The sequence below is a fragment of the Oncorhynchus clarkii genome, chromosome 3, assembly GCF_045791955.1.
Source record: "Oncorhynchus clarkii lewisi isolate Uvic-CL-2024 chromosome 3, UVic_Ocla_1.0, whole genome shotgun sequence".
Classification (NCBI taxonomy): Eukaryota; Metazoa; Chordata; class Actinopteri; order Salmoniformes; family Salmonidae; genus Oncorhynchus; species Oncorhynchus clarkii.
The window spans coordinates 32656501-32684044 of record NC_092149.1 but is presented as its reverse complement, the minus strand read 5'-3'; the positions used below and the strand labels follow the sequence as shown (position 1 = coordinate 32684044).

Here is a 27544-nt window from a genome sequence, read left to right as displayed (position 1 = left end):
TTGAACAATGGCACGGAATTGTCTGCCTTTGGAGTCTGCCTTTGGAGTCTGCCTTTGGAGTCTGCCTTTGGAGTCTGCCTTTGAAGTCTGCCTTTGGAGTCTGCCTTTGGAGTCTGCCTTTGGAGTCTGTCTTTGGAGTCTGCCTTTGGAGTCTGCCTTTGGAGTCTGTCTTTGGAGTCTGCCTTTGGGAAATTGGCCTTTCACCGCAAAGAGCTGTCAAAACCAAAAACAAACCCGTCCTTTCACAAGATTAGATATGGGCAGTTTCTTATTTTTGTTGTTGAGGTATTATCCTGAAAATCTTTAAATTGTTTCTCTTTTTTTACTCTTCAAAACCCTGAGAGAAAATAACCACTTAACAAACCATGAAAGCGCGCACAGACGAGACACAGGGAGAGAGAGGACAGGGGGTAAAAGCCATTGAGCATGAAGTCAAATCTTGATCTTAATTTCATCCCTTGAAGAGGGAGGTTGAATAAGGAAACAGCCTTGAATTTTAGTCTGTCTCGCTGCCTCCCTGGTCATCGGAAGAGACACAGGGAAGTGAGCAGGCATATGCTAGTACAACACATCGCCCCCCCCCCTCTTCTTTACAGTGCACACATACGATAATTTAAATCCCCTGCCATTCCCCTTTGTTGTCCACACACACACACACACCAGGTCCACGCCAAGCGTTGTCGGGCCTTTCCTCTGCAAGGTCGGCCATATTGATGGCAGTACATGCACATAGAGCTATGGGGGCCATACGTGAGCCGTTTGGGGCCGCCGAGACCAAGCTGTGAGAGGAAGATAACAATGGCCGCTCACTAAGCAGCGGTGACTGGCCCCCACCGTCTTCTCTGCTCTGTTTCACTGGAATTATTACGGGGGGAAGACAGGACGGATTATCAGTATCAGTCCCAGGTGCATTCAAATGTACAGTAATACCCCCCATCCGTAGCTCCCAACACCGAACAGGACTGCTCGTGGATGCACACCATGCTCTCATTGCTCTCAGCTTCAATCTTTCTCAGACCTTAAAGCTAAGGCATCTCTTAGTATGTCAGCATGTCTTTGTCTCCGTTTGACTCCAAAAATATTGTGTAAAGGTAAGAAAAGGTAAGAAAAGGGGAGAATTCCAGGCAGTTTTTTTTTGTCTGCTTGACTTAAACCATTACCTAAACAAGTACATTTGCTCTGTTGACAAAATATAATACAATTCTAATAACTTGATTTGGATGAGCCTTTCTGGTTACATGTGAAGGTATACTTTTTGGAGCAGAATGAAATTAAATTGTCTCTCCTGTGTTCCATTGGTGAGATGACTAAACCCACATGATTCATTTTTGATTCCTAATTGCTGGAACCTTACCTATCTTGTAGACTTCCCCCCCATCAATTACATCTGTAATGAACTTCCCCTGTGCCAACAATTAATCAAATGTCTTCACTCAGTGAGCACCTCATCTCCTCTCATGAAAATCAATGAGGAAAAATTCCATTAAAACGCAGAGTGATATACTAGCAATGAATCCAAGCAGCACAAAACCAGTGTTGGGGAAGATATTCTGAAAATATAGTTTACCAAGCTACCAATTACTTCACACGGGAAGAAATGAAGCTACATTAAAGCTACCCTGAAGAATATGCAGTTTACTCAAAGTTACTTTGAAAGAGTTCATTACATCCAACTATTTTGTGAAAATTATCCTATTTAAGTCAGAAATGTCATAGACAACAAATGGCAAGAACCAATCACTTTGGGGTAATATGTTAACAGAAGGTGTAGTTTAGCCTATTAAACAAAAAAAGATTTTTCAAGTGAAGCTTTTCCAGGTCTAATTCCAAAAAAGAAAGGGAATTATTTCCTACTTCACCCATATTTGTTTTTTTTTGCCAAAAGTAGTGTGTGGTTCCAGAAGTTAGCTATACCGCTACATTGTGAAAACGTGAACTACTGAAAACACTACCTAGATTAGAAATTTGTTCAACTACCACTAAGCCACTGCAAAATGTAGTCAAATTACTAGTTGAACTGCATGTAGTTCACTACTCCCCAACACTGCGTAAAACTATGCATTTATGATATTGAATAAGTTGTTGAGACATAGATGGCATAAAGTATGTCTAGATGTTATGCAAAGAACTACCTTCACAAGAGTTGTACTCAATGTACAGACTGTTTGAAGGCTTAGCTGGCGTGCCCTTCTATGTTCTGATCACTCTTTCACACTATACCTTCTGGCTTCATTTAACCAAACACCCACTGACTTCACTCAACCAAACACCCATTCCCCTGCAGTGTTTTGTGTACCTGGGCCCAGATTCACAAACCACTTCTTACGCAAAACAATGAAAAAGCTTCTTAAGAAGGTTTTGTGAATGTGGGCCCTGAACGACAATGTGAACAAGAGCTAAGAGCCATGTACATATTTGTAACCTTGATGTCATTGGAGAATGATCTTGTCTGATATTGATGTTGACAGCCTTGGGTGCTAAGGTATAGGAGACGTTGTATTGGTAGACCTGGAGCACAAAGCAACAGAAAGCAGAGCTTTGCCAATTGCAGCATTGGTGGTACAGATACGTGATGCGGTTTCATACGTGAAGTATGGCGAAGCTCTTAGGTCTTCCATATCAATAGGTTAAATTGACAGTTGTGTATTCAGGAAATACACTCAGTCAATGTGTTGGAAGTTGAGGTCAAACATAGATTTAACATACAGTAAAAACCATTCATATTAGGGACAGACAACAACAAAATAATCCAGACAAAGCAAATGAAGTTGCTTTAAATGTACAAAGTTGCACAGGTCTTTTATCAGTATTTGAAAATATTCAACAATGAAAGATAAGTAATAACAATAATTCATATCAACCAGAACTATAATTAAAGTCAAACGTTTTTTCCTCTTTTACAGAAACACCTGAGGGAAGCAAAATGAAAAAGCAATGAAAATAATGACATAATTAAGTCAAATAAATCACAACGGAAACTGAAGATAAGCTAATACAGGGGACCCTTACATTCATCCAGGTATGTACAGCACATTCTCTCTGCATTGGACAGCAGTGATGATACGAATAAGGATGAAATAGGAAAGCGCCATTCACATTCCCCTCTACGAAATACATTTTTAGGAAACCCTTAGCCTCAAGCCTAACTTTCCCCACTGCGGATTTGAGAGAGCTGGAGCTCTCGATGAGGGCTGATAACTTTGGCAAGCATATTTGAGCCCAGTTATAGTAAGTGACAGAGAATAGCTGTGGTGATCTTGCCTCTGGGGTGGTTGTGAGTGCTTGTATTACAGTAGCAGGACTGTCACTTGTGTTGGAGTCACAGGACTGACACTCGTTCTACAGTGCTGCAGTAACAGGACTTACACTTGTGTTACAGTCACAGGACCGACACCTGTGTTACAGTAACAGGACTGACAGTTGTGTTACAGTAACAGGACTGACAGTTGTGTTACAGTAACAGGACTGACAGTTGTGTTAAAGTCACAGGACTCACACAATGTGACGCTACACTCTGAAAGAGGGTAAGGAGGATTCAACGCAGACTTGCCCCGATGAAAATATGTCACCAGTATTGTACTCGAAACAAATTATAAAGACAAACAATTTATAAAAATGGTCCCTGGACATGTAAGACACTCCAACAACCTCTTCCATTTTAAATTTTTCCCCATGCCTGTTATTATTCATTTAACCTGTTTCTGCCAGGAAACTCTGAATAAACAATCCTTTTCAAGGTGGATTTAGAGTATTACATTTCACAATTGTCTATACATTTAATATTCAACACCATTCATCCCTCCCTATTCGTCTGTCACCTTACTATTGGTCAAACCTCACCACAAAAAGGATGTGTTAAGGGAATTGTGAAAAACAACAAACAACTTTGGTCAAAGAGACAGAGAAAAAAAGCCAGAAAAAAAAGAAGCAATGACAAGATCAGGTGAAATCATTAATTGATTGCGGTGAAAAACGGAATCAAAGCAAAAGCTCAGTGGTTCTCTCTCTCTCTCTCTCTCTCTCTCTCTCTCTCAATATGGCCCATAATACAGCACTCTTCCCATTACATTTGGGTCTGCAAGATACTCTTGGTTTCCTCACAGAGGAAAGAAGGAAAGAAAAAAAGGTGCTCTTTTCATGAAAATCATGTTCGTCCTGATTGTCCACAGAAAGTAACGCCGGCAGGAAGTAGTCCCGACCCGGCTCAAGATTATACAATCACAGCGTATACGACAAGATCCTTTACTGGAAAGGAATTGAGAGTCTGTTACAGGGCCCAAGGGACGTGGGCCCTGCATTTTGTTGTGTTGTTGTTACCTGTGTGTAATGCTGTCCTGTGTGGGTCTGTGTGTGTGTCTATATGTGTGTGTTGTATGCATGTGATGTAAGAATACGTGTTATTCAGTGTCTGTATGCAGGTGAGTTATGCAGTGGTTGTACAGCAGGCTGCTACTCCGAGGTTGTCTTGTCGTGTGTCCCTCCCTCCCCCTGTAGGCAGCTCTTGCGGACGACAGGCAGGGGGTGAGCTTCCGTGTTGAACACCCAGTCCTCCAGAGGCAGTAGGTCATCGTCAGAGAAGAGCAGGTATAGATACCTGAGAGGGACAAACAGAGTCAGTGTCTGGGGGAAGCGAACGGCTAGAATAAAGGATTCGCACGCCGGCTAGTTTTCTCCTAGACTACGGGTATCTAAACAAATGCATCATGGCTATAATGCTATTGTATGAGCCAATAAAACATGTTTTAATCAGGGTTGGGCAGTGATAGATGAACTACTGATGTGACGACATGACATTCTTTGCTTTCGTAAAACAAGTCTATTTTGTAATGTCTCACGACTATTGAATGAAATCATTGAATTATTGACGCATACAATAAATGATGAACAACAGCAAGGTGAAGCGGGTGCTTAATTTAAAGCCTGTCTGGAGATCGCCCCCCCCATTTTCTTTATAAAAATAAATAAATTATAACTCATCTTATCTCTCCTGAAAAGATTTAGTATAAAACACAGCTTTCTCCATTTTCCCACCAACGTTTTTTAAGGGTTCTTTATCTAAGGGGGCCCAGACGACACTCACACGTCCCTCAGGGTCTGAAGCAACATCACTATGTGGATTGTCCACATCACTTAACCAGCCCATCACAAACGGAATCTGAGAGGGGGCGAGACGGAGTCTTTCAGCTGAATCTAAATGGGAATTCCTCCATTTCTATTTCTTTCACGATAAGGTTTGTCTGTAAATGTTGAGATGAAGATACTGTGCTCGAGTGCACTCAACATATTGTGTGAATATCTTAGACTAATGTGAGTGTTCTCGCGACAGACAGACAGACCAGTAAATAGGGTGGAAAGTGTATACCATAGCTAACGAGAAAACATGTCTTCATGCTTTAGAGTCTAAGCCAGGGAGTCTAAGCCAGGGAGTCTAAGCCAGGGAGTCTAAGCCAGGGAGTCAAAGCCAGGGAGTCTAAGCCAGGGAGTCTAAGCCAGGGAGTCTAAGCCAGGGAGATGGGGGTTCCAAGCTAACGTATGGAATTGTTTTAAGATGGTCATACCAAGGATCATTTATCTATTTGATATGAAGTTTTAGGATCCTTTAAGGTATAAAAATAAAACTATTATTTGACGAAACGTTGAATTTAGCCTTACTGCTATTAGCCCATTGAAATGCATTGAATAATAGCTTCGCACATGGATAAACAAACAGATATTTCCCCCAACAATCTAAAGGAAGTTTGTCCTGAACAGTCTATCCTATATCTGAGAGATATAAGGAAGGTCCGGAATGATTTCGTTTTCTTGTGAGGCTTGTGGGCATCCCAGAGCAAAACAACCAACACGTAGTCTCATCTTCCCATAGAGGGGTCAAGCTACCACAGACGTTTTGGTGAGGAGACAGATTTCTCGGGATGTCTCGTGGTCTGACAAACCCCGCTCTGGCTCTGCCACCTTTCACCGCAGACGCGGAAGGACGACATCGGTGGATGCGGTGGATTGAGAAGCAGCCGGTGAAAAAAGATATCTGGAGCTTAAACTAACGGATTTTGATGGGGATTTTTGTATTATGCTAATTCGATCAACTCTAGGGGGATTTAAACCGCAATTGCCATTTACTTCTTACTACTTCCCAGAAACTGTAAATGCTACTTACACTTAGTGGAAGAAGCTCTAGGGCCGTTTACAAATCAAAAAAAGCGAAGTGTTTGCTGGTATATTCTCAGTAGGTGGGGGAGGGAGGGAGGGGGGGGGGGGGGGGGGTTGACTGGCCGTGTTAGACTTACTTGAGTGTCTCGGAGAGGAAAAAGCTTTGTTGCATGTTATCGTGGCTGACTGTCTGGGCGTACACGTCTCGGATCCCAGAGAAACCAGCTTCGACTCTGCAGTGTTGCTCCAGAGCCTGGGGAGAAGAATAGAAAGAAGAGCGGTAGGAGGGATGTTCATGTCAAAATGGACATGTACTATACCAGCAGTTAGCCAATGGGCACAGACAGCATCTCCGTACCTATCGACGTAATGACGGCAATTCCTATCAAATCAAACTTCCAGTAGTAGGACTGCAGCGCTCAAGTACTGGAGTAGCGCAACGCTGATACGGGAACATAAGGTCGTTTATGGAGAGCCAGAGACAGATGCGTCAACCTGGTACCATGTCCTCAAACACACTCTTTTGCCTCACAGTACACCAAACATAAAGCCTACTTTATATTAAGGTCTTGTCCTGGGGCACCTTATACAATATTCCACGGCATCCAGTAGCACGAGTGAGAACAAGAGCTTGGGGTTGAGGTGGTGAATGGGGGCAGAGCTAATAGCGTGGCTCGCAATCCCCTTAGCCATTGCAAACGGGGGGTTGGGATGATAGATATAGCATTCATCCTGTGTGATCAGACTGACACGTGCATTAATTATGGGGCACAAAGGGTTGTCAAACTCCACCCTTTGCTTCTTCTCGTGCAGATGCAACAGTAAGAACAGGGGTCTGTGTTAATTATGGTGCATTAGTCTGCTGTTGTCAAGGGGCAGTAATATGCTAATCAGCCTGGCTAGTTCTGCCCTCACACTGCCTTGTTAGACGTAGCATCGAAGGACCGTGACCATGTTCAATTATATGTACTGTACATTAGTTCCTCGAGAGAATACGCATGGACACAGACCAGTACAGATGTCAGATGTCAATTTTAATCCTTTCGTCGCGGGAGGAAAACTAGATTTTTTTTCAAACTATTGTTTTATGATATGTCGAAGGAACGCAACAGGTATAATAAATGGTTGGTTTTCTCAGTGCCTATGTGGTCCAACGGTTACAGCGACTAACCCCGGCACACATATGCCAGAGTCGGCATGGCTTCGAATCCGGCCCACTACCCTTTGACCCGTGGACGAATGTATTTTTTTTTTACGCATTCATTCCACGTGTTTACAGGATTCATTCCACGTGTTTACAGGATTCATTCCGGCAGGGGTTACAGCACAGGTGTCAAACTCATTCCACGTGTTTACAGGATTCATTCCGGCAGGGGTTACAGCACAGGTGTTAAACTCATTCCACGTGTTTACAGGATTCATTCCGGCAGGGGTTACAGCACAGGTGTTAAACTCATTCCACGTGTTTACAGGATTAATTCCGGCAGGGGTTACAGCACAGGTGTTAAACTCATTCCACGTGTTTACAGGATTCATTCCGGCAGGGGTTACAGCACAGGTGTTAAACTCATTCCACGTGTTTACAGGATTCATTCCGGCAGGGGTTACAGCACAGGTGTTAAACTCATTCCACGTGTTTACAGGATTCATTCCGGCAGGGGTTACAGCACAGGTGTTAAACTCATTCCACGTGTTTACAGGATTCATTCCGGCAGGGGTTTCAGCACAGGTGTTAAACTCATTCCACGTGTTTACAGGATTCATTCCGGCAGGGGTTACAGCACAGGTGTCAAACTCATTCCACGTGTTTACAGGATTCATTCCGGCAGGGGTTACTGCACAGGTGTTAAACTCATTCCACGTGTTTACAGGATTCATTCCGGCAGGGGTTACAGCACAGGTGTCAAACTCATTCCACGTGTTTACAGGATTCATTCCGGCAGGGGTTACAGCACAGGTGTCAAACTCATTCCACGTGTTTACAGGATTCATTCCGGCAGGGGTTACAGCACAGGTGTCAAACTCATTCCACGTGTTTACAGGATTCATTCCGGCAGGGGTTACAGCACAGGTGTCAAACTCATTCCACGTGTTTACAGGATTTATTCCGGCAGGGGTTACAGCACAGGTGTCAAACTCATTCCACGTGTTTACAGGATTCATTCCGGCAGGGGTTACAGCACAGGTGTCAAACTCATTCCACGTGTTTACAGGATTCATTCCGGCAGGGGTTACAGCACAGGTGTCAAACTCATTCCACGTGTTTACAGGATTCATTCCGGCAGGGGTTACAGCACAGGTGTCAAACTCATTCCACGTGTTTACAGGATTCATTCCGGCAGGGGTTACAGCACAGGTGTTAAACTCATTCCACGTGTTTACAGGATTCATTCCGGCAGGGGTTACAGCACAGGTGTTAAACTCATTCCACGTGTTTACAGGATTCATTCCGGCAGGGGTTACAGCACAGGTGTTAAACTCATTCCACGGAGGGCCGAGTGTCTGTGGGTTTTCGCTCCTCACTTGTACTTGATTGATGAATTAAGGTCACTAATTAGTAAGGAATTCCCCACACCTGGTTGTCTAGGGCTTAATTGAAAGGAAAAAACTGGAAGACCACCTGGAAGACCAGGTGTGTTGAATTTAGTCATCACTGAAGTGATCAATTAGCTCAGTTGGTCAATTCAGTGATTGACTAAATTCAACACACACGGTTGGTATTGTCATCAGAACAACTTAGTCCTTTTTGAGCAGAAGGGCGATTTATCTCTTTGGCAAACATTCCGTGCAATAGAAAGTAAGTTTATAATCATTTACCATTTATTCATGTATGGCAAATCTACTATGGCCTATGTAGCCTATTGTTATTATTTTATTTGTTTCCTATTTATGTTCTCCTAAAGTGTCTGGTATGGTCATGTCTTATCAAGATCAGGGGTAAAATATTCCTGGAATAATATTTGAAATGTGTAAATAAATCAAGTCAATCGGGGGATTGAGTTATTTGTGCGAGAAAGGTGTGGTAGGCCTGCACGGTAGGTCTATATGTGAGCGCTGAAGGCAGCGACCCTAACAGCTAGATCTCCTCAGGCCATGACCGAACTCAATTTTGACCTTAGGATACACTTGTATGGTCGTAACCTAATGTAGACCAATATTTATCTTGTGTTAAGCTATATAAAACAATAAAACGACAGTGAATGCGTATGGCTGCATTTCAGATACATTTTTATACATTTGAATGTTGCAGTAATAGGACCTAGGCATAGCATTTAAGCGAGTGAGAGAGAAAATGATTTTGATAACAAGCCCTGATCCAAGTGACTCGACTGCCCGCACATGGAGAAAAGATAACTGCTATTTTTCAGGGACTCGTTTGAATTTCCTGATGCAGCAGGAAAATTCTCTGCCACAAGAGTGATCAAGTTAAGATCCGCCATCTGTATGTGGAATATGATTGCCTCTATTGAGGTTTTTAATCATATTTCAACAACATATTCTAGAATCACGGTTTTATTGTTCTTTACACATCCTTGTTAAATGCACTTTAAGGATAAGAGCCAGATCTCCACTCAGTTTAAACTCATTGCTAATCACAATGTAACAAATATAACCAGAAGATATTTTGCCGATAAAGCACCAGAGTTATATGTCATTACTTTAGTGACATTATGGCATCATGAAGACTGTGCAACATTAACGTCTGTGTGACTCACCTCCACTGCCTCCCAGCCCCACTCCCGGTACTTGGGGTCATGGGTCAACCTCCACATGTACATGTAGCTCTCGATGACCTCCGGACGCAGGATGTAGTATCTGTCACTCAGTCTGGTCGCCGTGGCTTCTGCCCCGCCGTCGAATCGGAATGCCTCGGGCCCTAATTTCGTAGCTAAAGGGAGATTCGAGAGACACAGAGTGAACAGATTAAATGACGTACTTAAAACAAAAACATGGGGGATGAGGAATTTTATTTGAGTCAATTTATTTTTAAGTTAATAGTTTGTTCAATCAGTCTTCTGAGGTACTGAAACAAATCAAAACGAACCACATAGCTGTGGGTGAATTAGCAACGCACTATAAATACTATAGCCCTGGCACAGAATCAGGATTCCGACAATACGCTCTAAAAAGTCATGGAAAATGAGCTCTACAATAAAGACCTGTTCCCCAGTTGGTCTTGTAATCCAGATGGTCTAGACATTCTGTCTCTGTTAGCCGGCTGCCACTCTGGAAGGCCATAGCGACAGCATGTGAACAGGATTCCCATCTACAGTAGCCCAATGGTTGCTATTCTGGGTAGCAATTTATTTTACATTTACAGTTCAGGGTAAGTCCATTGGCATGGCAACATTTCACATTTTGAATCTCAATCAGGATGATTGTGTATTACTGCGTATGTCACATGACGCATGTTTCACATAGTGTTTTTTCCCCCCAAACCGTAGTAGGTTATTTGCCAGGTCGTTTGCAGAACCCTTTCAAAAAAAACACGTTGAGCTTAAATTTCACATGTGAAACCATATTTTCACATGCATTAAATGTAGCGTTCACATGTTCACACGTGAGGAGAATAACATGTTTCACCTCACATGTGAATTGCAGTTTGTGAATATCGGATATTGCAGTTATATTTCACATGTGGAATTGCAAGTTCACACGTGGGGTTGAAATAATGTTATTCCCCTCACATGCGAAAAGCTGGTGTCACATGTTGCAGTAGCAAAGCTTCCACTGGTGGAATTAGGGTGACCACATGTAAAAAGCCCAACTGTGGGACAAGGGAACGATTTTGCAGGACAGTCGCAGAACAGTGGACAGAATAAAAAATCATTCTTACAGGTTAATGGATCGCGTTCAAATGGGGACATAGTTCTACTGTATGACGGTCACTTGCCTGTTAAAGGGGCAATCCTTAGTAAGTACATCCATTGTTGTACTTACTCACACTTACTCAGTCACTACATCCATCTGGCAGGAAAGGAATGAGAGCAGCAATGGCAGCAGTGGCATTTCACTCCTTGACATCATCTCCTTTCTATTTCAGCACACACGACCGACTCCAACTTTCTCAACTCTTTTTAGGACCGAGAACCCATCTGCCTTTTGAACTATTGACTGTTTTATGTTTCTATACATCAACCTTCCTCTCCTCCCCAACAGCGAGGCACACTAGCCAATGACGGAAAACCTTCAGACATTTTCCCTCATGTCTGAATCCATATAGGGATGTAAAGTTTGTGCCGGAGGGTAGGGCTGCCGTCTTAAAGGCTTTTAACCAACCGTGCTATTAACAAAACAAAAAAGTGTTGTTTGTAACTTGTTTTGTACAATATGTTGCTGCTACTGAAAAGAGCTTCTGGACATCAGAACTGAGATTACTCACCTCAAATTGGACGAGGATTTCTTCTTCAATGAGTCAGACGCGAGGGATATACTACAGATACCGGACCAGGCCCAGATCCTCGATATTCGCTGGAAAAGGAAACGTAGGTTTCGCGGAAAGAGATCAGGATGCCTTGTGAGGATCAGGCAACGAGTGCCTAATCTGTGCCTTCCGTTCTGCTAGCTAACGTTCAATCGCTGGAAAATAAATGGGACGAACTGAAAGCACGTATATCCGACCAATGGGACATTAAAAACTGTAATATCTTATGTTTCACCGAGCCGTGACTGAATAACAACATTAAGAACATACAGCTGGTGGGTTATACACTCTATCGGCAGGACAGAACAGCAGCCTCTGGTAAGACACGGGGTAGGGGCCTATGCATATTTGTAAACAATAGCTGGAGCAGTCTCAAGGTTTTGCTCGCCTGAGGTAGAGTATCTCATTATAAGCGGTAGACCACACTATCTACCTAAAGAGTTTTCATCTGTATTTTTCGAAGCTGCCTACCACCAAAGACCGAGGCTGGCACAAAATCCACACTCAATGAGCTGTATTCTGCCATAGGCAAACAGGAAAACGCTCACCCAGAGGCGATACTCCTAGTGGCAGCAGACTTTAACGCAGGGAAACTTAAATCAGCTTTACCTAATTTCTATCAGCATGTTAAATGTGCAACCAGAGGGGAAAATAATTCTAAAAATCTTTACTCCACACACAGAGACTCGTACAAAGCTCTCCCTCACCCTCCATTTGGCAAATCTGACCATAACGCTATCCTCCTGATTCCTGCTTACAAGCAAAAATTTATGCAGGAAGCACCAGGAATCCCGGAACATAAAAAAAGTGGTCCGATGAAGCAGATGCTAAACTACAAATCTGTTTTGCTAGCAAAGACTGGATTATGTTCCGGGATTCCTGCAATGGCATTGAGGAGTACACCACATCAGTCATTGGCTTTATCAATAAGTGCATCGAGGACTTCGTCCCCACAGTGACTGTACGTACACATCCCAACCAGAAGCCATGGATTACATTGAACATTCACACTGAGCTAAAGGCTAGAGCTGCAGCTTTAAAAGGAGCAGCTTATAAGAAATCCCGCTATGCCCTCTGACGAACCATCAAACAGGCAAAGTGTCAATAAAGTACTAAGATCGAATCATACTACACCGGCTACGACGCTTGTCGGATGTGGCAGGGCTTGCAAACTATTACAGACTACAAAGGGAAGCACAGGCGAGAGCTGCCCAGTGACATGAGCATACCAGACGAGCTAAATAACTTCTATGCTCGCTTCGGGTCAAGTAACACTGAAACATGCATGAGAGCATCAGCTGTTCCAGATGACTGTGAGATCACGCTCTCCGCAGCCGATGTGAGTAAGATTTGATTGGATTTGATTTAAACAGGTCAACATTCACAAGGTGGCTGGGCCAGACGGATTACCAGGACGTGTACTCCGAGCATGTGCTGACCAACTGGCAAGTGTCTTCCCTGACATTTTCAACCTCTCCCTGTCTGAGTCTGTAATACCAACATGTTTCTAGCAGACCACCATAGTCCCTGTGCCCAAGAACACTAAGGTAACCTGCCTAAATGACTACCGACCCGTAGCACTCACGTCTGTAGCCATGAAATGCTTTGAAAGGCTGGTCATGGCTTACATCAACACCCTTATCCCAGAAACCCTAGACCCACTCCAATTTGCATACTGCACGAACAGATCCACAGATGATGCAATCTCTATTGCACTCCACACTGCCCTTTCCCACCTGTCCACATCACCATCAAACTAACATGGTCACCAAGCACACCAAGACAGTCGTGAAGAGGGCACAACAAAACCTATTCCCTTTCAGGAGACTGAAAAGATTTGGCATGGGTCCTCAGATCATCAAAGGTTCTATAGCTGCACCATCGAGAGCATCCTGACTGGTTGCATCACTGCCTGGTATGGAAACTGCTCGGCCTCCGACCGCAAGGCACTAAAGAGGGTAGTGCGTACGGCCCAGTACATCACTGGGGCCAAGCTTCCTGCCTTCCAGGACCTCTATACCAGGTGGTGTCAGAGGAAGGCCCTAAAAATTGTCAAAGACTACAGCCACCCTAGTCATAGACTGCTCTCTCTGCTACCGCACGGTAAGCGGTACCGGAGCACCAAGTCTAGGTCCAAGAGGCTTCTAAAGAGCTTCTACCCCCAAGCCATAAGACTCCTGAACAGTTAATCAAATGGCTACCCAGACTATTTGCATTGCCCCCCCCCCCTCCCACCTCATGCTGCTGCTACTCTCTGTTATTATCTATGCATAGCCACTTTAATAACTCTACCTACATGTACATAATTACAACAATTACCTCGACATTATTGACACATTGACACATTGACTCTGTACCAGTACCCCCTGTATATAGCCCCGCTATTGCTATTTACTGCTGTGCTTTAATTATTTGTTATTCTTATCTCTTACTTTTTGGGGGGGATTTTCTGAATTGTTGAATTGAATTGTTGGTTGAGGGCTTGTAAGTAAGCATTTCACTGTAAGGTCTACCTGTTGTATTCGGCGCATGGGACAATTAAACATTTATTTTATTTGGCTAGAAGACGGGGGCCAGCCGGCCCTGTTGTGTTGATGGCACAGATCCAGACAGCAGAGAGGTGCAGCAGAAGGAGAGACCCTTTTAACCTCCTTTCTCACTCCAAGGGCATCCAATCCAACAAAAGCTAAGAGGCTCGGAAGTGAAATATTGAGCAGCCCTCTAATGAGAAGGGGAAAAAATGAAGAAAAAGCAGAGGATGGCCATAAAAAGGAGGAGGTGCCTTTTGGGTGGAGAGATCAAAAGTCTTCTAAGTATATCAAGAAACCTGTTATGCGATGAGTCGCATCAGCTGTATTTTCAGGATGAAACCGGTCTGCTCACCCTGTGGTGAAAACACTCAAAATTGATTCCCTAATAATATATTTCCGGAAGTTTCAAGGCCGAGAACGAGAAATCAAGTTCAAGCAAGTTTTTTTCTGCCAAAAGTGTACACAACTCATCTTTTTTTTCCTCAGTCTTTTAGATTCCCTCGAGTTCATTCTCCACCCAGACAGAGCACAGTAAATAAAGGATAGTTGAAAAATGTTGGGTTGAATTGACTCTACTGGGAGTTTTCTTAACCCTCGGTAGTGAGTAGTGATACGCTCCCTGCAGTTAGTGTTGATAACTGGAGTTGATTGGGACGCAGTACTTTAACCTCCATTATGAGTAACTAAAATGTGACACAATAAATATTTAAATACGGCTTTATACCCTTATAACTCAAAGGAAGTAAACTGAAAGAGAAATTTACTCTGCTGGAGTTGATTATTAATTCTAAACAACACAGAAAATTGAAAAATGGCAAAGGAGTTGATAAAAAATGATACTGAAAAGAATAAAATGGCAATTAGAGTTTAACCAACTCTTTGCAAGTTGGATATTTACTCCATTTAGTGTAATTTTAACTTCAAAAATATGAACACCATGGCCAGAATAGTTAACAATATGAATAGTTGTAACAATATATATATATACAATATAAACCCCAAAATAGTGTAAAATGAACTGTGTGTGTGGAATTTCATCAAGACTGGATGATCTTGGTCTTGTTTGATCTTCGTCCTCTCCAGGTTGAGTTGTGCTACAAATAATTTGCCTGTGGTCTCTGTGAGACTCTCATTCTCTGTTTATTTTACAAATAACAGACATCTTGGTCTTTCTCTCCATTCTGAATCACCACTGACTGCCTTCAAATGATTACTCCTTTCAAAGGAGGTCTGGTAGGACAGCATGAGTGCACATTGAAGTGTCGAAAGATGATAAAGAATCATTTGGAATAACTTTTTTTTAGCTAACACAATCATATGTTGTGCTTTCGCTGTAAATCATTTTTTAAATCGGACACCATGGGTAGATTAACAGGATGTTTATATTTCATTTGCTGTATTGGATTTGTTAATGTTACATATTTCAAATAAATATTTTCGAATTTCGCACGCTGCCTTTTCAGCGGAATGTGGTCGTGGGGTCCCGCTAGCGGAACGCCTGCCCTAGAAAGGTTAACAAGTCCAATACAGCAAATGAAAGATAAACATCTTGTTAATCTACCCATCGTGTCTGATTTAAAAAATGCTTTACAGCGAAAGCACAACATATGATTATGTTAGGTCATAGCCAAGTCAAAAAACACACAAGTCACAAAAAGCAGAAATATAAATAAAATGAATCACTAACCTTTGATGATCTTCATCAGATTACACTCATAGGACATCATGTTACACAATACATGTATGTTTTGTTCGATAATGTGCATATTTATATCCAAAAATCTCAGATTACATTGGCGCGTTTCGTGCAGTAATGTTTTGATTCCAAAACATCCAGTGATTTGGCAGAAATACTCATAATAAACATTGATAAAAGATACAAGTGTTATTCACAGAATTAAAGATAGACTTCTCCTTAAATCAAACGCTGTGTCGGATTTCAAAAAAACTTTACGGAAAAAGCATAATCTGAGAACGGCGCTCAGCCCAATCCAGCCAAAGAAAGATCCGCCATTTTGGAGTCAGAAGTTAGAAAAAACACTATAAATATTCACTTACCTTTGATGATCTTCATCAGAAGGCACTCCCAGGAATCAATGTTCGACAATAAATGACTGATTTGTTCCATAAAGTTCCATAAAGTCCATCATTTAGCCACTTGTTGTTAGCGTGTTCAGCCCAGTAATCCATCTTAATGAGGCGCAAGCACTTCATTCAGACAAAAACTTGAAATGTTCAGTTACAGTTTGTAGAAACAAGCAAAGCGATGTATGGAATCAATCTTTAGGATGTTTTTAACATAAATCATCAATAAGGTTTCAATCAGAGAAAAGCACTGGAACGAGAGCAAACTCTGTCGGGAGCGCACGTTACAAGCCTGAGACACCCTACCAGTCCACTGACTCAAAGAGCTCTCATGAGCCCCTCCTTTATAGTAGAATCCTCAAACCAGTTTCTAAAGACGGTTGACATCGAGTGGAAGCCCTAGGAAGTGCAACTTCATCCATATCTCTCTGTGAATTCAATAGGGACTGGGTTGAAAATCGACCAACCTCAGATTTCTTACTTCCTGTTTGGATTTCTTCTCAGGTTTTTGCCTGCCAGATGAGTTCAGAGTATTTTCTATCCAATACTAATAATAATATGCATATATTAGCATCTGGGACAGAGTAGGAGACAGTTCACTCTGGGCACGCTATTCATCCAAAAGTGAAATTCTGCCCCCTATCCCAAAAAGGTTAAACATCGTTTGACATGTTTCTACGAACTTTTGTTGTACTTTTTAAAAACTTTTCGTCTGGATTTAGTGCCCGCACCTTGTGCATTCGGATTACTGGACTAAACGCGCAAACAAAAAGGAGATTTTTGGTCATAAAGAGGGACATTATCGAACAAAACAAACATTTATTGTCTAACATGGAGACCTGGGAGTGCCACCAGATGAAAATCATCAAAGGTAAGTGATCCATTTTAATGCTATTTCTGACTTTTGTGACACCTCTTCTTGGTTGGAAAATGGCTGTATGGATTTCTGTGACTAGGCGCTGACCTAACATAATCGTTTGGTGTGCTTTCGCCATAAAGCCTATTTGAAATCGGACACTGTGGTTGGATTTACGAGAAGTTTAATTTTAAAATGGCGTATAATAATTGTATGTTTGAGGAACTTTAATTATGGGATTTCTGTTGTTTTGGATTTGGCGCCCTGCAATTTCACTGGCTGTTGTCGAGGTGGGACGCCAGAGAGGTTAACAAGATAGTCTAACAGCAATGTAATTTCACTGACTTGATAATGTCCTGCACAATAACAGGAAATGCTCTAATTGCTCTGAATACACAGAGCAACATCCAGCCATTGGATATCCAATATCCTTAAATACTCATCTCATACCTGTCCTTGGTCACACAGATGTCCTACACTCAATGCCTTCCCAGTCCTACTCACCAGATCTACTGTAGCTCTCATGGCAGGTGTGCGTAATCTCTGCAGCCAGGTCCAGGTAGTGCTGTCTCTTCTCTGGAGCTCCGTCGTCCGCGCCGATCACCACCATGCCCCCGGAGAAGCAGGCCAGGTGGCCCATCTTGTGGTCCAGGATGCCCCCCCTCCACTCCGCCATGTAGGTCAGCCCACCAGGGGACTTCTGCACCAGGTTAGCCTCGATAGCCTGGGGGATGATTGACATTTATAAATGGGTGAGACACAGGTAAATCTATATTAATTGACTGCATACTGAAGCATTTTTTTCAACTCGGTGTTGCTTTGAATCCTGCTGGTACTGTGATGGGGAAACATGGTTAGCATTTATACTAGCCTGTGGGTATTCTACATACATACAGTAGAATACAGCTTTCTACCTTAGAAATAGAATCCAGGCTTTTTATTCTAGTCATTCTATACGTATGATTTCAATTCTGTGGTTTCTGAATGCTTCTGTTACTCTGAAACTGAGACGGCGAAACACTGTCAATAAAAAAAGACCGCAATTCTTTTTCAATTTAAATCTGATCTAAGACGAGATACTGGAGAAGCAATTGGAAGGTCTGGAATACATTTCTATCTACAGCACAGGTGCCATGGCAGTGCTGGGATGTCAGCTGCTTCAATTTGTGTGTACCTAAGTTGTTGTTTGGCTTGTTCTATCCACAATGCTCTGTGGATGCATGTTCTGTAGACATACTATCTATGCACATAGCCAATGTGAACAACGTGTCCATATTGGTATTTATGTATGGGATTATTTTTACATCCTATAACACATTCTATTCTGATTCCAGGAGAGATAGAGAGGTGGAAATCTGGTGGAAACAAAGGAGAGATAGAGGGATGGAAAGAGAGAAACAGAGATAGAGAAACACCCCTGTTGCAGAGTTTGTCTTTCTTTGGAAAGTCAGGAAACAGAGTTCTCTCTCTCTCTCTCTCAGTCTAAAATCAGTCTAAAAGACAAGTGTCAATGGTATTTAAGGAGAGGATATTGTGCTAATTGATGGCTGAGGGATTAGGTGTGTGGAGGAGGTTGTGTGTGTCATGCCATGTTTGTGAGTGTGTATGTGTGAGTGTGTGTGCAAGTGCATGCTTGCATGTATGCGTGTGTTAGCTCATGTGCATGTTTGCGTGTCTGTTTGTGACTTTGTGTGCACACTTGCACGCGTGTGCATGTGTGTGTGTTTGTGCATCACGGGTTGCTGATACTTGTTATGATGTACTGTAAAAGCATACTGAATTCTAAAACTACAGCAATAACAGACTCCAGTCCTCCTTTCCTTTGTTCCCTCCATCCGTATATCCTTCCATATTGCCTGCTGAGACCGAGCGGCCCCCTGACGACAGCAGTAGGTCCCTCGCTGTGCGCTACATGGAAGTTCTCCTACCTCCAGAGCACTGTAGTACATCTTCTTAGCCTCCTCGTCCGTCTTGTCTGACATCAGATATGATTTGATCAGATACTCGTAGAAGCTATCCCCCAGGCCGCCAATGGAAACATGATCTGGGAGAGAAAAAAGAGAGACATCTGACATTATCTCCACACAGGGGGGGGGGGGGGGGGGGGGGGGGTCTTTTTCACAAACATTACTCTGCAGTCTCACAACGGGCGAAACCCAACAACCAATCAAATAGAGTCAAATAGAATCAGGGTATACGTGGGGTATGACAGGCTGACTGATTTGTAGATTCATACTCTGAGTAGTCTTAGCAAAGAAAATAGCATTGTCATTATGGCTAGCTTTATCACGTACCCTCACAGTTGTGGTTTTAAATTAAATAAAAATGATAATTGGTTAGTACAACTTCAGATATATATTTTTTTCCTCCCACTCAATTTCATGCTAATTTAACAACTCTGGATAAGATACCGCGTTGGAGACGTTTTTGTGCGCTCACACATCCATGCAGGCACGCACGCCCGCCCACCCTCCACCACCACACATTCCTACACACTGTGAAAGGTTATCACGCAGCGTTCTGCTAGCCCTTGACAACAGAACACCAGAGACTGTGGGAGAGGTCTGTGTGAATCAGTGCTTTCTGCTCTATGCCTCATGTGCCCATGCTGACAAAAACACAGGCCGGACTGAACACCCTTTCCTTCCTCTCCTCCTTATCTACCTGCTTCATTAACCATTCGCCCACAACAACAATTATCCCCATAATCAGCCAGATTAGGACTTCCAGACCCACATCTTCAGAGCCCGTCTTGGCGTCTCCCATTCCTCTGCCTTTCAGACGAATCGGAAAAGATTCAATTCCCCGACGTAATTGGATTCATTATTATTTGAATAACCCAGAGCGAGGCGATTTACAGCCCTGCTTGAGACTGACGTTGCTACTGAAAGAAAGAAAGAAAGAAAGAAAGAAAGAAAGAAAGAAAGAAAGGAAGAAAAAGGGATGGATGGACGACAAGGAGGCTCCAAAGGATTTAAATAGGAGCGCTCCTGCAAGGCCGGAGGAGTGTGTAGAAAGATCAGTTCACGGACGACTACAGGGTAATAATATGGAATTCCTGTACAGTTTTAAAAAGTCTACGGTTTGCCTGTGACCGGGTTAACCAAGGACATTCTTTACTGCTGTACTACAATTACAAAGGAGGTGCTTGTATAGTGGCAAAGGCTTTCCTGTGGATACAGTGTGTGAAGTGTGGCGATGTAAACTAAGCTAGCCCGCTAGCCCTGTAGCACTTTTTAGACCAGGCTAGTAGAAAATGTGGCGTGAAATGTTGTCTTCCCAAATTTCGCATGGCACAAATGTTGTACCTTTGGCTAGTAGAATGCCACTCAGGCTGTCTAGTAGACATTCTAGTCTACTAGTGTGGCTGGCCAGTGCCCTTATGTTCCATGATAATAACATAATAATGTGTATCTCCTTCGGTGGAGACCAGTACTCACGTTGGACCCAGTTGCCACTGACGGGACTCAAGAAGTTGGGATAGAGACCGTGAGGCTTCTCGATTTTGTTCAACAGCTTTCGGATATTCATAACCTGCAACACCACACAGTAAAAAAAAAAACACATTAGCTCTGAACGAAAAATCTTTCTGTAAACTTGGTTGATTTAAATGTCCTTGTACCCTGAAGTTGACACTCACAGACAAATTAGAAAGGAAATGTAGTCATCCAAGGAAAGTTGCCATTATGTTCAGTATGCCCATTAAAAGCATTCACAAATATCCATTAAATGAATGGAAAGTCAAGTCCTTGAGAATAGTAATGACTGCAGAAAGAAAACCACACATGGATAATGGCATAGAGCATGCACTGATAAGCATACGATGTTAACGGTTTAACATATTTTACTGAGTAAAATCTGAAATTCGGTCGCAGACAGTCACGCAAAATGGCAGAAAACGTCCCCAAAGTTCCCAGGTTTTTTTGAGAAATTCCTGTGGAACGATTCTAACTGGATTCTAACTAAGTTTCTGGATTTGTGCGACCCAAGTCACTCACAGAATTGTGGGTACTGTAGTACATACCTTCTCTGTGTAGATGCCATTGTTAGAGAGCTCTGATAGGTGGACAAACTCCAGGTGCAGGGTTCCAAACTCCGCCAGGATACTGCTCCCGGCTGACGCCCAGCCCCAGCTCCAACTGGTGCCACTGCAATAGAAACCATACCGGGACAAGTGAGGACCACAGTCAACACACACTGGGAACAGAAACCATACCGGAACAAGTGAGGACCACAGTCAACACACACTGTTATACACACTGGGAACAGAAACCATAACGGGACAAGAGAGGACCACAGTCAACACACACTGTTATACACACCGGGGACAGAAACCATAACGGGACAAGTGAGGACCACAGTCAACACACACTGTTATACACACTGGGAACAGAAACCATACCGGAACAAGTGAGGACCACATTCAACACACACCATTACACACTGGTTCACACTCAAGACAATAAATCCATGCTAGCATTAAAAAAATCATTACTTTCTGCAACATTTTAATAATGAGCAAATAAACAGTATTGCATCTTGATGTGATGCTACAATTGCATGTTGTCCTTACAAAATGTAGGCAGATTGTACAGATAAACAATCAACACCAGTGTCAGTAATGAAAAACATTTCATTTTCACATTTTCATTTTCATTTTCAGTGTGGTGTCACTTTCAGCAGTTCCCTGGTTTGTCTTTGAGACAACTAAGTGTCTTGGAGCCAATGCATTACATGGTTCTAGTTCACCAACACCTACAATATCTCCAAAATGTGTTTTCTTTTATATCCCAGAGCAACGGCCCATCATTTGTTTCTTTCTTGCTTTTCAGAAAGCACTGAGCCGAGGAGACAGATATCCAGTCAGATATTACAATTGTTCATCACTCTCCAGAATTGTGTGTTTTGGTGCTGAAGAAAGTACAGAGACTAAGGTGCGTCCCAAATGGCACCCTATTGAAAACATTGTTCACTACTATTGACCAAAGCCATGGGGGCCCTGGACAAAAGTAGTACACTATATAGGGAATAGGGTGCAATTTAGGGCGCAGTATAAAGATTAAGCAGGTCTGGATCTGTTTGTCCCCCTTGGGCACCAACCCAGATGCTAGCTGATGCACCGCATCATTTGTCTGGGGAACAGAGTGGGAGGCTTACCGCCCTTTGTAGATCAATAACACCGTCTACCTCTGCAGAGTCGAGGAAAGCGTTAAGTTCATCTTAGAGACTGAAACAAGAGCGTCAACCAGGGTCACCAATAAACCAAAATGGCACCCTAGTTCCTATATAGTGCAATAATTTTGACCAGGACCCATAGGGTTCTGGTCAAAGTAGTACACTACAGTGAGTAGAACACTATATAGAGAATGGGGTGCGGTTTCGGATGCAAACCCATATCCTTTAGTCTTATTTCTCTATGAAAGTAGTGCACTGTGAGGATGATATGCGCAGCCGTCTCAGAATAACAGTGTGTCTATGTCTAAATTACGACTTCAACGACGTGCTAATACACTCTGCCTGACCTGATCAGAGGAGGGGAGATGGAACGTCATTACATTACATTATGGTACATGACCTAATCCTACATTAATAGAAAGTGATAAAGGGATGAATGGAACGGAACGTATTAGCGGAGGATGGAAATAAAAAGAGAAACTATAGAGGGATGGAAGCAAAGAGAGACGTCGTCCTGATGAATACGCTTCGTATTAGTTTGGTAATCCACCATTAGCTGCTCAAGCTAAAGTAACATCAGGGCCCGTCGATTAGGAGTGAATGGCTTTAGTGTCTTATTGCAAACAGGATACATGTTTTTGAATATTTGTATTATGTACAGGCTTCCTTCTTTTCACTCTGTCATTTAGGTTAGTATTGTGGAGTAACAATGTTGTGATCCATCCTCAGTTTACTCCTATCACAGGCATTCAACTCTGTAACGGTTTTAAAGTCCCCATTGGCCTCATGGTCAAATCCCTGATTGGTTTCCTTCCTCTCCGGCAACTGAGTTAGGAAGGACGCCTGTATCTTTGTAGTGACTGGATGTATTGATACACCATCCGAAGTGTAATTAATAACTTTGCCATGCTCAAAGGGATATTCCATGTCTGCTTTTATTTTTTAAATCTACCAATAGGTGCCCTTCTTTGCGAGGCATTGGAAAACATCCCTGGTCTTTGTGGTTGAATTTATGTTTGAAATTCACTGCTAGACTTAGGGACCTCACCGATAATTGTATGTGTTTGGTACAGAGATGAGGTAGTAATTAAAAAATCATGTTAAACACTATTATTGCACACAGAGTGAGTCCATGCAACGAGTTATGTGACTTGTTAAGCAAATTTAACTCCTTAAGTTATTTAGGCTTCCACTTTGACATTATGGAGTATTGTGTGTAGGCCAGGGACAAACCATTTCAATGGAATCTGTAACACAACAAAATGTGGAAAAAGTCAAGTGATGTGAATACTTTCTGGTGGCACTGTAAATTAGTACATTGCACACTTTAGGAAACTTGCAAAAATAATTCTCAGCTTTCGCATTCAGTAACTTGCAAACAAGTGTTCAACGCTTTCTCTATGCATTATTCATTGTGCTCCTTGTGTGAATGTGTTCGCATCGCTAACTACAAAGTATTTATCTTGAGGTTCTTCAATGTGTTGAGGCCTTTTGGGATCACATTCTATAAGTAGTCCCAAAATACTGTATGAAAGACCACATGGGACATGCTACATATACAACAGAGGAATTCGAAGACGTTCAAGTCAGCCCATTGGCAGCATATTAATTGTGTTACACTGAATTCCCTTGGTGTTTGTGTTTGTGTGTTTGAGGACATTAAATATCTAGTACTTGTACATTATGGGGCAACATCGTTTCACTCTGAGCTACTGTATAATGAAATCCCTTGGTGTGTGTGTGTGTGTGTGTGTGTGTGTGTGTGTGTGTGTGTGTGTGTGTGTGTGTGTGTGTGTGTGTGTGTGTGTGTGTGTGTGTGTGTGTGTGTTCAATATGCATTGTGTGTGTGCGTTTCTGTAGTTTCTGTACATGTAAGTTCCTTTCCCTATGTCGCTGTAATTTATAATGTGTATCGTTCCTCCCTGCCCATCTGCACTCAGGGTCCATGTTACCCATCTAACTGGAATTAGCTCTGGAATCAGTTAATTAAATTTGCCAGCAACTGTCTGCTTAGACAGGCGGGTTAATTGGAAGCAGGTGGCAGGCAGAGGTGCCAGAGAGATGTATTTTTAGATGATAAGATAGTGAGAAAATGTAATAAAAGTGTACAGTTTCTTAACTATGTAGGGTTGGGGGGTCTTGCATATGGGGATCCCGATAAAATCGCACAGATCAGGGTTGAACACGTTATTTAATTTGTGGCTCCAACACGAGGCCGCAAATTTCAAACATTTCAAATGGAAACAGAAGTATGAAATGGGCACCACCTTCTTATTGTAATGTAATCCAGCTAAATGTGTTGGTAAGGTCTCATACAGTATGTGTTTATAATAGGATACTGTAGCTAGGGAATCATGGGGACTGGTAGCTAGGCTCACCTGCCCAGGTTGATGACTCCACGTGGGATACCTGTTGGTGTGTTGAAGGCCGGTAGCAGCTTCTCCCCAAGCACCATCACTTTCCGCTTGAACATCTACAACAACAAGGAAGGAGGGAGACTTAGTAAACACTCACAGAAACACACAAAGACAGAAATACACACACCTGTGCAAAAACCAGCCCCAACCCCACAGAGGTGCACACCACCCCCGCGTGGCATCAACACAGGCATATATTCATCTTGGCCCGTGTAAGAAAAATATTTTTGCTTCCAAGTACAGAACCTTTTCACCCGACAAAGAGCCATCAAATAACTCTTTCTTCAGAGGAAAAAGGTTTCATGTAGAACTCTTTCATGTAGCGAACAGTCAAAGACAGAGAGTAGAATTAAAGTGTAGCTCCAGCCCCAATACTTTCCAGATGGCTTCCCAGCCTCTCTCAACAAAGCTAATTGTGTAGAACATAACAAACCCAGGGACAACGGACAGGCGACGCTGCTCTGAGAAGGAATAAAAGCAATCTTATTGATGTAACCCAGAGCAGTTCAATTAAAACGACACTCTTCTCTGCTGCCTGCCTCTTGAAAGCAGGGCCAAGGGAGAGTGAAGCACTGTCTCAAAGTAAGATTAACAGGTCAGATTGATCTGCATAACCTGCGAAGACAGAGTTAGAAGGAGAGAGAAGTAGAGAGAGAGAAGAGAGAGGGTTAAATAGCGAGAGACTCAGAGTGCTGGTATTAGAATTGAGATGCAAGGCTGCTAACAGAGAGAACTAGAAAAGAGGGAGAGGGCTATTGTTCGGGGGAGACTGTGTGGATCAGGCCTTTATGGTCAAATTGCTGCAAAAAATCACTAATAAAGGTCACAAATGAGAAGAAGAGACTTGCTTGGGCCAAGAAACACAAGCAATTTCCACCATTAAGCACGTGGAAATCTGTCCTTTGGTCTGATGAGTCCAAACTTGAGATTTTTGGTTCCAACCGCCTTATCTTTGTGCGAAGCAGTAGAAGGTGAACGGATGATCTCTGCATGTGTATTTCCCACCATGAAGCATGGAGGAGGAGGTGTGATGGTGTGGGGGCGCTTTGCTGGTGACACTGTCTTTGATTTATTTAGAATTCAAGGCACACTTAACCAGCATGGCTACTACAGCATTCTGCAGCAATACACCATCCCCTCTGCTTTGCATAGTGGGACTATCAATTGTTTTTCAACAGGACAATGACCCAACACACCTCCAGGCTGTGTAAGGGCTATTTGACCAAGAAGGAGAGTGATGGAGTGCTGCATCAGATGACCTGGCCTCCACAATCACCCGACTCAACCCAATTGAGATGGTTTGGGATGAGTTGGACCGCAGAGTGAAGGAAAAGCAGCCAACAAGTGCTCAGCATATGTGGCAAATCCTTCAAGACTGTTGGAAAAGCATTTCAGGTGAAGCTGCTTGAGAGAATGCCAAGAGTGTGCAAAGCTGTCATCAAGGCAAAGGGTGGCTACTTTGAAGCATCTTAAATATAAAATATATTTAAAATATATACAACTTTTTTGGTTTCTACATGATTCCATATGTGTTATTTCATAGTTTTGATGTCGTCACTACTATTCTACAATGTGGAAAATTGTAAAAAATAAAGAAAAACCCTTGAATGAGTAGGCGTGTCCAAACTTCTGACTGGTACTGTTTATATATATATATATATATATTATGCAAACAAAGTACTATTGAATTCCCATAACGGATGCTAGCTAAATACTAACAAGCGCAAACGAACATAAACTAAATGCAAAGACAGACAACCCAGCTCATAAAGTTATACAACTATCTCCTTGGCTACTAACACTTGATCCAGGAGGGGATTGATTTTCTGTGCTGTAACCAAGAAGCTTGGTCTTGCAAACTAGCTACCTATAGCTAGCAAGTTCAACCAAATGCATAGCTGGAGCCCTGAGCTGGAGAAAATGTATTTGGCACAAAGATGGTTAACGTATAGCTAGTTGTAAGATGTTTATCTGGCATACATTAGTAGTGAATGTCAAGTGTAACTTGATCACCTCTCTTGTGTGGCTCAACAGCTCCATTTTCTCTTTATAAACAAACTGGCTAAATAAAATGTTTTATTAAAAAAATCAAGATGCCCCGGTATACGGTAGAGAGTACCACAGTATGAGTCGTAATACCCATAAAACCTAGTAGTCAAACAGGGAAATGGTTCCAATTGTTTGATTCCACCATTCATTTTCCCCATAGCGGATTTTAGAAACACATAAAATAAGGGTTGTGCTAATTAGCTGCTAATGTAGCAATCATAAGGTACCGCAAATACCACGGTGATTTTGACAGACTGCCGAATCGAAGGTAAAAAGGTAAAAAATCTCTGGATTAACTACCTAATGTAATCTAAATGTATTCATTAATAAATTGACAAAATATCTTTAAATTGACAATTCTGTGAACTGTCTTGTGCACATTTTAAATTGACACGATACCTGATTATTTGATACCTGAGATTTGTGGTCTTGCATGATGTCTATTTTGATGCTAATTAGCATTTTCGAATCAGAGTAAATAGAGCCGAATATATTGATAAAAGTCTCCTTGTCCGAGACAGATTTACATAGTTATCAAAACGTCACCTCAGGGTAAAGCCTACATGAAACACAACCCTTATTCGTAGTGTGTCTAAAATTTCCTATGGGGAAAAACGAATGGTGGAAAAACGAATGGAACCACTTCCCTGTTTGACCGCTAGGTTTTAAGAGGATTATGACACATCCACCGTGGGGCTCTATACGCCCAAGCCTAGTGTGTGTGTGTGTGTGTGTGTGTGTGTGTTTACAAAGTGTCACAGTGCTCTTTGGCAGTCTCTCCGTCTCACCGCGTGGTAACTCAGCTAAAAGAAAGAGTGAGTGAGAAGGAGAGGAGGCGGCGGGTAGAGCTGAGTGTTCA

At 42.5% G+C, this 27544-nt stretch overlaps 1 protein-coding gene across 1 annotated transcript in view; it reads right to left on the bottom strand.

Moving 5' to 3' along the window:
• Positions 1-2768: 2768 nt before the first annotated feature.
• LOC139393465 (mannosyl-oligosaccharide 1,2-alpha-mannosidase IA-like) overlaps positions 2769-27544 on the bottom strand; it is a 208066-nt gene continuing 183290 nt past the window's right edge. The window contains exons 5-12 of the mRNA XM_071141983.1: positions 24598-24692; positions 21069-21192; positions 20485-20578; positions 18973-19088; positions 17549-17768; positions 9864-10036; positions 6285-6400; positions 2769-4594 (exon numbers count right to left, since the gene is read on the bottom strand). Coding sequence (XP_070998084.1) covers positions 4450-4594; positions 6285-6400; positions 9864-10036; positions 17549-17768; positions 18973-19088; positions 20485-20578; positions 21069-21192; positions 24598-24692 — 1083 coding nt within the window. The 3' untranslated portion in view covers positions 2769-4449. The remainder of the gene's footprint in view (positions 4595-6284; positions 6401-9863; positions 10037-17548; positions 17769-18972; positions 19089-20484; positions 20579-21068; positions 21193-24597; positions 24693-27544) is intronic.